Raw genomic sequence first — 11,229 nt, forward strand, 5'->3', positions numbered from 1 at the left:
TGGGGCTCCAAGAGTACTGGGGGACATGAGGAGGCTGATCTGGGTCAATCTCTCCCATTACCATTGCAAGGCTTTCCTTCCCTCCTCCATCCCTTCCAGGTTGTGGAAGGAGCAGTGAGTCAGGATGGGGGTCCGTGTCCCTCTTAACATCCCCTCCCCACACTCCTGCCCGAGCCTGAAAAGGCAAACACACGCAGTCAAGTTCTGGCAGATCCAAACTTTATTCGAAGACTTCCATCTGCCCATGCGGGGTGGGAGGGGGTGGGGACAGCGAGGGACTCGCAGTCTGGATGGCGGTGACCAGCGGTGGAGGTGAGGGAGATCCCTGGCCTCCGACACAGACTTAACGGTACTTGGAGGTCAGCACGGTAGACACAGCTGCCAAGAACTTGTCCAAGGAGGCATGCACCTCAGGAGTGAAGGCGTCGCCGAGGTGAGCGGCGAAAGTCACAAGCAGGCAGTGACTCAGGAGCTGGGAGAGAAGGGACAGCTCCTAAGTCAGGCTCCTCCAGCTCGGTGCGCGCACACACTTTCCTCTTCCCACTGCCCCCGCCCGCTTCATTCTCTTACAGGTCCCGTACTCCACCGTGACGGTCCTGACCATACTCAACCCTTTTCTGCCCTGGAGTCCAATAATCCGCCCCGCATGCCAAGTCTTCCTTGGAAGTACCAATGCACTGCCCTGGGTATCTCCAGCCACCAGCCCTGGATCCCTCAGCTTCCCCGTAGTGGGTCCCTGGAGGATGGCTCACCTTGAAGTTGACGGGATCCACCCTCAGCTTGTGGGCGTGCAGGTCGCTCAGTTTGGACAGGGTCCCGGGCAGATCATCGATGTGTTCAACAGCCTGCCCCAGGGCGTCCGCTATTTTCTTGCCATGAGCCTGGATTTGGGCGGAGCCGTGGCTCAGGTCGAAGTGAGGGAAGTATGTCTTGGTGGTGGGGAAAGAGTGGAAAGTCCTGTGGGAAGCAAAGGGAGCGTCATCCCGAGCACTGGGCACCGTGGAGCCAGACCCATGGTTGAGGACCGGTGAGGGGAATAGCCAGTAGATGCTAAGTGGGAGGGGAGAGATTCTGAGCTCAGGAAATCCCAGGGGGTCCCATGGGCTCAGATCGGGGAAGGGACGGGTTTGGGATTCTGCTTCTGGATTGGGATTTTGGCTTCTGAAGGAGCATCCCTGGGCCCGGGAATCGGTTACAGTGAGAGTGGGAAGTTCGGAGAGCGACGCGGGAGGGGGACCCTTACCTCTCCAGGCCTTCGGCGGCATACTCACCAGCGTGGCCGCCCACCTTACCCCAGATACCCTTCACATGACCCTTGTCAGCGGCAGAGAGCACCATGTTGACGTCTTTCTTGGTACTGTGCAGGACCAGAAATATGCAGCCCCGAGCCCCGCAGTCCTTTTATGGGGTTCCCTGGAAGGGCACGCTCCGGGTAGGCTCCCCAGTGGGCGTCACTCATTGGTTGGCACAATGCCCGGTTTAGGCAGGGGTTCAGCTGAGTCACTGATCCAGGCGGTGGCGAGGCTGTGCACCCCCTGCAGGGGTGCTGTGCTGCCACCTCTCTCGGACTCTCCAGCTTCTGATCACGCTCTGGCAGGCTCTGGGTCTGGCTGGGTCTTTCCTCTGCAATTGGACTGGGTGAATTGCGAGCACTACACTTGGAGTCAGGGTGACCTGAGTTCAGCTCTGACCCCAGGAACTTATTACCTGTTTGAACTTGGGCAAGTCACTTAACCTCTGTTTGGCTCAGTTTCCTCGTCTGTGAAACAGGGATAAGATCGCACCTACTTCTCAGGGTTGTTGTGAACATCAAATGAAAGAACAATTAAATTAAGTTAAGCACAACGTTTGACACGCAGCTGGCGCTGTAGCAGTGCTGCTTGTTCGTTGTCGTTTTGGTACCCCCTTTACCTGCAGCTTTGCATTTCCCTTCTCCCCCAACTTTTGAGACGCAGAGTGGTCCTGTATAATGGCACTGGCTGAAACAAAGAGACCTAGGTACAAAGCACCTGGCTCTCTCAATAACTACTCCTATTACTTAACCACTCTAGATCTCAGTTTCCCCATCTGTAAAATGAGGAGAAGCAGTTGGTGTAGATGACATCTAAGGTCCCTTCTAGCTTTCATTCAAGCTGTCATATTCCCCACCCTAGGATGTGCAGTCCCCTGGCAGTTCAGAAGGACGGATGGATCAGACAATTGGATACCCAGATGCTACAGATTGAAAGACTGAGGTGAGAAAGGGGTGATCCAGACCACAGGCAGATTTGAATAGGACTCTGGCCCATATTCACACTTGGGTGTCTGTCTATCTGCTCATTCGCAGCAGCCTGAGACAGCAGCCTAATATCAGCCAAATGAAGAGACATCCTGGGCAGCACCTCTGTCCTGAGGTGCAGGTGACTTGGGTCAGTTCCTTCTCTGCCACTGAACCACTTTGTCACCTGAACTAGCTGCCCCTTAGCAATGTCATGACACTCAAACACAGTACAGAAGTGGACCATGGACAGGCAAGTCACACGCTCTGGCTTCATCACTAGTCACAGTAATCACAGCAGTGGCCCAGGAAGATCCCATTCTCTGGAGCATTCTTAGGAAACATCCTGCCCAGATGGGTCCTAACATGGCTACTGAGAAGGGAACTGTCCCTTCATATGAATTTCATGGTCCAAGGTGCTGTTCTAAGATCCCTCGGATCATAGATTTAGAGTTCCAAGAGAAGTCAGAGGTCATGAGTCCAACTCCTCCCTAGCTTCCTCTCTAACCTTGTGCTTCCAGAAAGTGGGCTATTTCTAAAGACCTTTGCAGGTACCAGCTGTGAGAGTCCTGGTGGGAACTAGGAGGGAAGTTGCTGGGGCTTCAGAACACTGTTAGGGTCAGGTGTTTTGTGCAGTGCAGGCAGGTATGTCTCATTACATTGGAATCTTTTTCCCTGCCATGTACTCCTCATAAACCCCAGTCTGGTGCCATTTCTTTCCTTATGATCAGGAATTTCCTTTTCATTCTTTTCTTTCCATTTTCTTTTTTATCATACAACACAGTAACAGATTTCAGTAACACAAAGGACCAAATAGAGATTTGTATATGATACTGTGAACTTCTTTTACTACAGTCTTTTAGAAGTGTATATTATATGTATTAATGTCAAGTCAGCCTGGCTTAAATAATAGATTGTGGGGCCTCATTGTCCCTGGGTTCACAGACCCAATTTGATTTCTACTGGCTGTGTGATCTGGGCCTTCATGCCCTGGGCAAAGCTATAAATTGCAAAGGTGATTGATAGGAGACCTTCATGGGTCCATACCCATGAAATCACGTCCTGCTAATCTCTCTCTCCCTGTCTGTCTCTCTGTCTCTGTCTCTCTCTGTCTCTCTGTCTCTCTCTCACATACACACACACACACAGACAGACACACACACACATACACCAATTTGCTCTGCTACTGTTCACTTCAGAACTTTTGGTCCTCTTTTGTGTATTTTGCAAATGTTTTATTGATACCTTTTCCTCCTTCAATTTCTATTACTACCCCACACCCAAATCCAAGCCCTTCAATATAACAAATAGCATCATTCCCCTCCCCCCGCCAAAAAAATCAATGCATTGCTCCTTCCTGAAAATGTATATTCTGCCCCTATCGTCGTGTATCACTTTTCTGTTAAGAGGCAGGAGGCATATTTCATTCTCAATCTCTTGAAATCAAAATTGGTTCCTGCACTGACCTTTTTATGCCTCTGTAAACTAGCTAGAATTTATCTAAAGTCATAGGTAGTGGCAGGCTATCTCCCTCCCAGGGAGAAGTTTCCACACAAAGATTTTCCCATACTGAACTCCTAGATGAGTGGATGGATGAATGAGAAAATTTGTCTTAAGCTCTTTGTAAGCCATTATATTAATGTTAATTTTTATTAATATCATGTATTGTTATGGATAGCTTCCGCATACTTATGGAGAGACAGCACTGAATAACGAATTCTAGTATCATACTGGCTGTCTTGGGCAAGTCAACCTTTGATTGCTTTAGGGGTAACTTTCTTAAGACTGTAGATGGAGGGTAGCTAGGTGGTACAATGACTACAGAACAGGGCTTGGAATCGGAAAGACTCATCTTCATGGGTTCAAATCCACATATCAGACACCTCAGAGCTAAGTACCTGGGTAAGGTACTTAATCCTATTTGCCACAAAAAAAAAAAAAAACAAACCAAAAAAAACTCAACTGTACATTGTAGAGAAGGTGCTGATCTTTCATTGGTAGCAATTGTTTCCTTACCTGGGACATAGACTGTCTGAGCATCACCCCTGCAACAGCTTTGCCCCGTAGATGGGCTCATGGCCAGCTATGATGTTCCAAATCTGAACGATGTGGTCGGGTTCCTTGGAGATGACCGTAGCCTCGAACACGAGTCCGGGCTAGATCCCTCTGTGGTCTAAACATAGTGGTGGCAATCGTGATAAGAGCCCTTTTTATATTACATTTCCAAGCTTGGCTGGTCTTCCTCTTATATCCCGCCCAGATAATGCATATTTGGGCTAGAGAATCCACTTTCTTCCTGCTGTGGTTCTGGGGGGGAACCGTTTAGTTCCTTACTAAAGCAACAGTCATCCTTAGTTAATTGGACATTCTGTGCTCCAGGGAAATGAATGAATGAGCGATTGATAAATCACTACATAAGTTAATGAAGGAATGAATTAGAAAATAAATGAATGAAGAGATGGACCCTACTATTGGGAGCCTATAATTGAAAATTAGAAGTGCGATCACTAATTTTAATAGACTTAGCTCTTCTTAGCAATGCAAGGATCTAAGATTACTCCAAAAGACTCATGATTGAAAATGCTGTCCACATCCAGAGAAAGAACTATGGAGCCTGAATGCAGATAGAAACATACCATTTGCTCTTTTTCCCTTTCTGTCATGTGGTTCCTCCCATTGGTTCTAATTCTTCTTTACAACATGACTAATGTGAAAATATGTTTAATGTGAATGTTCATGTAGAGCCTAAATCAGATTGAACGTAGTCTTAGGAATGAGGTAGGAGAGGGAAAGAGAGAAAATTTAGAACTCAAAATCTTATGGAAGAGAATATTGAAAATTAAAAATCAACCAATTATTTTTTTAAAAAATAGAAAAAAGTAGGAAAGTTTTTGGCTATTCAGCTCTTGATGGTTCTGAGCCTCAATTTCCCCATCTATAAAATGAGAGGCCTACACTAGATGGATTCTAAAACTCTTTCACTTCTAACATTCTGTATTCTCAAATCCCTTATAATTCTGAAATCCTTTAAAGTTTTTAATGTTTCACATTCTTTAACAATTCTAATAACATATTTAATATTATATATGCATAAATATGTATATGTGTATTATGTACATATGTATCATATATGTGTGTTCATCTTTCGTTGCCAAAGAAGACCATGCCATCAGAGAAATAATGACATGACTTGCACTTGACTTTGTTTTGAGTGAGGGAGGGTTGTGCAGGTCACCAGCCTTACTTCTCCTCCAGAGCCATCTGAATCCAGTGACCAGATATTCATCAGGATGACTGGAGATGACCCAGGATGAGGCAGTTGGGGTTAAGTGACTTGCCCAAGGTCACACAGCTAGTGAGTGTCAAGTGTCTGAGGTGAGTGTTGAACTCAGGTCCTCCTGACTCCTGCACTGGTGCTCTATCCACTGCATCACTAGCTACTCCTGTATTACATATACAGTATAGTGGGACACCCTCTTTCAGAGAGTAGAGGGCTGTCCTTGGTGTTTGGAAGATGCTCCCTCTGACACATGTTGACTGGGTCAACGTGCTATGATTTGACTTCTCAGTGCCCCAGACAACTCTGTAATAAAACAGTTGGCCATATGCCATTTTCAAGTCCATACCATGCCTCCCCAAAGTCTGTATAATTGGTTTCCTGTCTAACTACTCTGTTCTGTATTGTCCTTATACTAAGTCTGATTATCATCTCCATTTTAGAGATGGGAAAATGGAAGCCTAGATAGCAAAAGTGACTTGCCTGGGGTCATGTAGATGGACTAAGGTGTGCTAAGTCCTCAGCCAAGAAATCTTTGTACTGTTGGTTCTGGACCTTGACCTCTCACAGAAAAGGCACAAGTGGCATTCCCACTTCCCAGACCTGGGGTCAAGACCACAACCCATACTTCAAATACAGCCTTTTCCATAGAGAATCTCTTGGCCACTTCTCTCCCCACCTGAAATTTTCCCTTTGCCTGCAGTCCCCACCTTGTAACTCAGCCTTTTGGTCTGGAATTGAAAACATACTGATCCTATCTTTAATTCTCCTGTCCTGCCCAAATCTATCTTACTCTGGGTCAAAGGTCAGTCAGAATTGGGACTAGAGCCTGAACATTTACAAAGGTAGTAAGAGAACCTCTGTGGTTACTTCAGCTCAGCATTTTCCCCCATAACCCATCTCAGTGACAGCCATCACTATATCTTCCCTCCCCCTCACCTCCCTACAGCCCATAGCCAATCAGTTGCAAAGCTTTGCCAATTCTGCCTTTACAACATTCTCCATATCTCTCCTTGGTCCCCTTTCCTACTCTCACACAACCAATATCCTAGGGCCAGCCCTTATGGCCTCTCTCTTACCTGGGCATTGCCTCCTAATTAGACTTCTAGCTTCTTTCCTCCACATAGCAGTCAAAGACAGTCCTTCTAAAGCCATACAAGACTTGCCTGCTGAAGAGTAGTGAGAAGTTTCTTATTACCTCTAGAATAAAGCTTGGCATTTTAAGTCCTTTCCAGTCAGACTGTGGCTTATCTTGGTCAGCTTACTTCACATTATTCCTCTTCATGCACCCTCTGTTCCAGTCACACTGCTTTAGTGTTCCCTGAATTCAATATTCCATATTGCTTTCCCATGTCTGCAATATTCTCCCTCCTCTTGGAAACCCTAAATTCCCTCAAGACCCTTCTGAAAGCCCATGTTGGTGTGCTTTGTCTCCTCAAGTTATCCTGTGGAGAGTTAGCTATTGATTTCAACTTGTATCCTCTCAAAAGAATGGAAGCTTCCTGAAGTCAGGGACTATTTTGCTTCCTCTTCATGTCTCTAGCATCTTGCGCAGTGCCTTGCATAAAGTAGATGCTAAATAAATAGAACTGGATTGGAATACACATTCCCTGCCCTAAATCCTCCCAGTGGAAAAAGAACTGGAACTGAAATCCAGAACCTTGGGTCAAGTCCCCTGTCCTGCCACTCATTATTTAGGTGACTTTGAACTGGCTGTTTAACTCTTCACATTTATATAGCTCTTTATGAGTGGCAAAGCATCTTTCTTCCTGTGGGGTAGATTTTGAAGATGAGGAAACTAAAGGGGAATAAAAATTCCTGTACCACCCAATTCATTGGCCCCTTCCAGCTTTGACATTTTTCTTCGGAGGTCCCTTCTGGCACTGATAGTCTTTGTTCTATATTTTAAGTCCCAGTTCTAACATTCTGTGGTCTACAATTCTCTGTCCAAATGTCCAATTATCTCCTAGCTCTGTCCACAGATTTCTTTCCCACTGGGCTCTCAGTTCTCCCCCTCAACATCAGTGATTTCCTTTCCAAACTACTGTTATTCCCTTTGTGGCCACTACTGTTAGGTGGATTTGATCTTACCCTGGGGAAAAAAAGCCCAAAACAAAATCATTGGTGAAGCTGGCTTTAGGATGTCCTAACCGTGACCACAACTCTGACTTAATTTTTAAATCTATTTTTAGTTTTGAACACTCGCTTCCATAAGTTTTAAATTTTCTGTCCCTCCCCTCCCTCCCCTCTCCCCAAGATGGCATGCAATCCAATAGAGGTTCTACATGTACATTCCTATTAAACATATTTTCACATCAGTCATGTTGTATAGAAGAATTATAATAAATGGGAGAAATCAAGAGAAAGAAAAAGTCACAGCTCTGACTTTAATCCTCCGTCTTACCTCCTTACTTTCCCTTTCCAAACAATCTCAGATTTTTCTCTTTAATTAGTTTCTTGGAATAGAAATCATTAAAAAAAAAAGGCAGGAAAACAGACACAGAGACTCAGGCTTCATTTGTCTATCCATTTATTAGGATGTCATGAACAATATTGGGGAAAGGAGAGAGTGGAAAGGGACAAAAGGATAAGATGAAACTCCAGGACTCAATGACAGTGAAGCTCCCTTTGTCTTCCCAGGGCTTTGGGTCCAAGAAGCTCATCTGTACTTCTCAGTCAGGACTGAGCTCACAATGGACAAGAATTTGTCCCAGGCAGCATGGGCCTCTGCAGTGAAGTCAGCAGGGAAGTGGGCAGCAACAGTAACCAGGAGGCAGTGGGAGAGGAGCTGTCACAACAAGAGAAAGAGTGAAAATTTGGGGGATTAGGGAAATGAGTGGGGCAAGAAATGAGTCAAGTGAGGGTGAGAAGGGGACAAGACTACTGGGGAAAGGGGAAGGTAGGAATTGAAGGGATAACAGGGAGAATCAGGTTAGATATCAGACATTAGAGGAACAGGGGATGAGACATAGACAGGTTAGAGAAGCAAGGGAATTATTGAGTGTGTAGAAGAGAAAAGAGGTAAAAAACACTGGGGGATGGAAAGACAGAAGGATGTGAGATATTGGAGTATAGAAGAAAGAAGTGGGTAGAACACTGAAGGGATGGAGGAGAAAAAAGGGTGAGGCTCTGAGAAACAAAGGGCATGGAGTGGACCCTTCATCAACTGGATTCTTACTTCTTGGGGAGACCAGCTACCTCGCTCTAGGGCCCAGACTGTGGCAACCTCTCCTGCCCACCTTCAGACCCAATCCTCACCTTGAAGTTGACAGGGTCCACTCTGAGGATGTAGGCATGGAGTTCACTGAGCTTGGACAGGGCATTGTGAATGTTATCAATGTTCTTGACTGCCTCCCCAATAGCACTGACCACCTTGGAGCCGTGGGCATGCAACTGGGCTGAGCCATGGTGCAGGTCAAAGTGGGGGAAGTAGGTCTTAGTCTGAGGGTAGCTGGTGAAGAGCCTGGGGAGAAGAAAGTCTTAACTGGGTCTGAGGGAAGGGTGCAGAGGATTCTAGTTCTTGATCTTCTATTTATTGTGATGTTGAGCAAATTACTTCATCTCTCTGAGGATCACTCAGTTTCCATCTTTAAAACGGAAATAACTGTAGTGACACTGTCTCCCTCAGAAGTGTTTGCAAAGAAAATATTTCCAGCTCTGTGAAGTGCTATTGGACATAGAACTCTAGAGATGTCAGAATTGGTAGGGATTTTGGAATAAAAGTATTGAACATAAGAACTGGAAGAAACCTTTGAAGGTAGAGCTTAGAATGACAGAATCAGAACGTATAAGATATTTTATAAGAACTTTTAAAGTATTTCTATGGTCTGATAATTAAGGGCTTTAAGGCCACAGGAATTATCAAAATTATTGCCTCAACAACACAGCAATCACTGGGAGTACATTTCGTCTGCATAGCACTGAAAGCTCTCTTTTTACCTGTGGTCTGACCTTACGTTTTATGAAGAGATACTTTATAAGAGCAGAAAATGACAAAGCTGGTGGAGGGAACTGAGAGATCATTTTTAGAAGCCCATCATTTTATAAATAGGAAAAAAAAGACAGACTTAGGGAAGTTAAGAGAAAATTTATCCAAGGTTAGACAAATTATTCCTTGTTCTTCACCTTCCTTATGTCTAAGTCAGTCCTGACTCTCTAGAAGTGATCTCAAACAGAGTCCTAAACTAAAGTTCAAGGCTTTATAAGGCAAAGATAGGATACAGCTCTGTGCCCTCCTTGTTCTAGGTTGGGGCCAGCCTGGCAAGGTGGCATTTTCTGAAACTTACAAAAAGAATTTGAGGTATCCCTATCAAAATCCCTATCCCTGGGCTCCTTAACACTCCCCAGAAGAGTCTCCCTCCCCAAATTCCAAGGTACAGGTATGAAAGAAGGGGGCCATAGGCCCTGGGGTAAGAACACTTACCTCTCCAAGGCCTCGGTGCCAATGGAATCAGCCTGGGTAGCAATCTTGCTCCAAATGGTGGCAATGATAGTTTTGTCAGACTTGGTCAGAGACATGGTGGTTGTGTTAAGGGTGAGCTCAAGTTATTCCTGCAGTGAAAACTCAGGAAAAACCTAGGTTGGTTTCTGCTCCCTGACGGTCCCCTTATATAGGACCAGGGACAGAACATAGCTGGACAGCTGCCCATAACCATTGGCCAGTGAAGAGAAGGCCTCCCAAAGAGGTGGAGTCAACTTATCTCTCTTAGAGACAATGACTTGGGTGGGCAAAAGGGCTAGGGGCTTGATGGGGTGGGGGTGGGGATGGTAGTTAGGGTGTGTAAGAGAGGGGGCTATCAGATCCTCCCATCTTCACAGAGGCACAGAAGGGGGGTGTTGACCATAGCCCTCAACACAAGGTCCTGGGGGGAGATATGGAGGCCCGAGGGGCCCAGGCCCCAGGAATTTGTCCAGTAAGCTTCATTGGACTGCAAGTCAAGAAATAGAGTTCTGGCTCTGTGGCTAATTTTATTCTAGCCTAAGAAAGTCCCTTCCCTTCTCTGAGTCTTGTTTCCCCCTCCAAGTTTGAACTAGACTTCAGAAGCATCATGGGGATGGAAAGACCATTAGATATGGAACTGGAAAAACTGGTTTCAAATGCCAGCTCCACCACCTATTACTTGTGGCCCTTTACTTTCCTGGACCTCAGTGAGGAGATTGGCCTGCTCACTGGATGGTTTTTAAGAGTCTTTCCCATTCTAAATTCTATGACTATAGACCTGGAGGATCTCTAAGAGACCTTCTAGGACTAATATTTTGTTAGTCAATGATATACTCATTAACAATGTATGTGTGTACTGAAGTATAGGTCTTGGGGGACTTTAGAAATAGGTGGGAAAGGGGTAACACAAAATGGGAGGGGGTTTAACTCAAATTCTCTACTTCCTTTGTGAAGCTCATTCTCAGTACCCCAGCACACATTGATGCCCTCACTTGAGCTGATGTATCACTTGCATGATTTATGTCTAGTTTCATCCTACCTTGTGTTGGTTTCCAGTATAACATGTGCCTCCCCAACCAGTCTCTGAGCTCTCTATCAGCAAGACTTTAATATCATATTTCTTTGTCTCTAAACAGAATCCATCCAAGGTATGAGGTCATAGTAAATCTTTGATGAATAAATATCTATAAATGGAATGATTGAGGACTGAAAGAAAGGAGAAAGAAAAGAGAGAGAGAGGAAGAAAGGGAAGGA

At 45.5% G+C, this 11,229-nt stretch overlaps 2 protein-coding genes across 2 annotated transcripts; both read right to left on the reverse strand.

Moving 5' to 3' along the window:
• Nucleotides 1-202: 202 nt before the first annotated feature.
• On the reverse strand, nt 203-1,636 carry LOC140500000 (hemoglobin subunit alpha). Its single transcript, XM_072602119.1, has 3 exons — nt 1,244-1,636; nt 753-957; nt 203-472 (listed from the first exon to the last, which is right to left on the reverse strand). Exons 1-3 carry the CDS (start codon nt 1,336-1,338, stop codon nt 344-346), a joined length of 429 nt encoding a protein of 142 aa, XP_072458220.1. The 5' UTR covers nt 1,339-1,636; the 3' UTR covers nt 203-343.
• A 6,411-nt stretch (nt 1,637-8,047) lies between these two features.
• Nucleotides 8,048-10,173, reverse strand: LOC140500006 (hemoglobin subunit zeta). Its single transcript, XM_072602133.1, has 3 exons — nt 9,958-10,173; nt 8,793-8,997; nt 8,048-8,322 (listed from the first exon to the last, which is right to left on the reverse strand). The coding sequence occupies exons 1-3, from the start codon at nt 10,050-10,052 to the stop codon at nt 8,194-8,196; spliced, it is 429 nt and encodes a 142-aa protein (XP_072458234.1). The 5' UTR covers nt 10,053-10,173; the 3' UTR covers nt 8,048-8,193.
• Nucleotides 10,174-11,229: the final 1,056 nt, after the last annotated feature.

Source organism: Notamacropus eugenii, chromosome 1, assembly GCF_028372415.1.
Source record: "Notamacropus eugenii isolate mMacEug1 chromosome 1, mMacEug1.pri_v2, whole genome shotgun sequence".
Classification (NCBI taxonomy): domain Eukaryota; kingdom Metazoa; phylum Chordata; class Mammalia; order Diprotodontia; family Macropodidae; genus Notamacropus; species Notamacropus eugenii.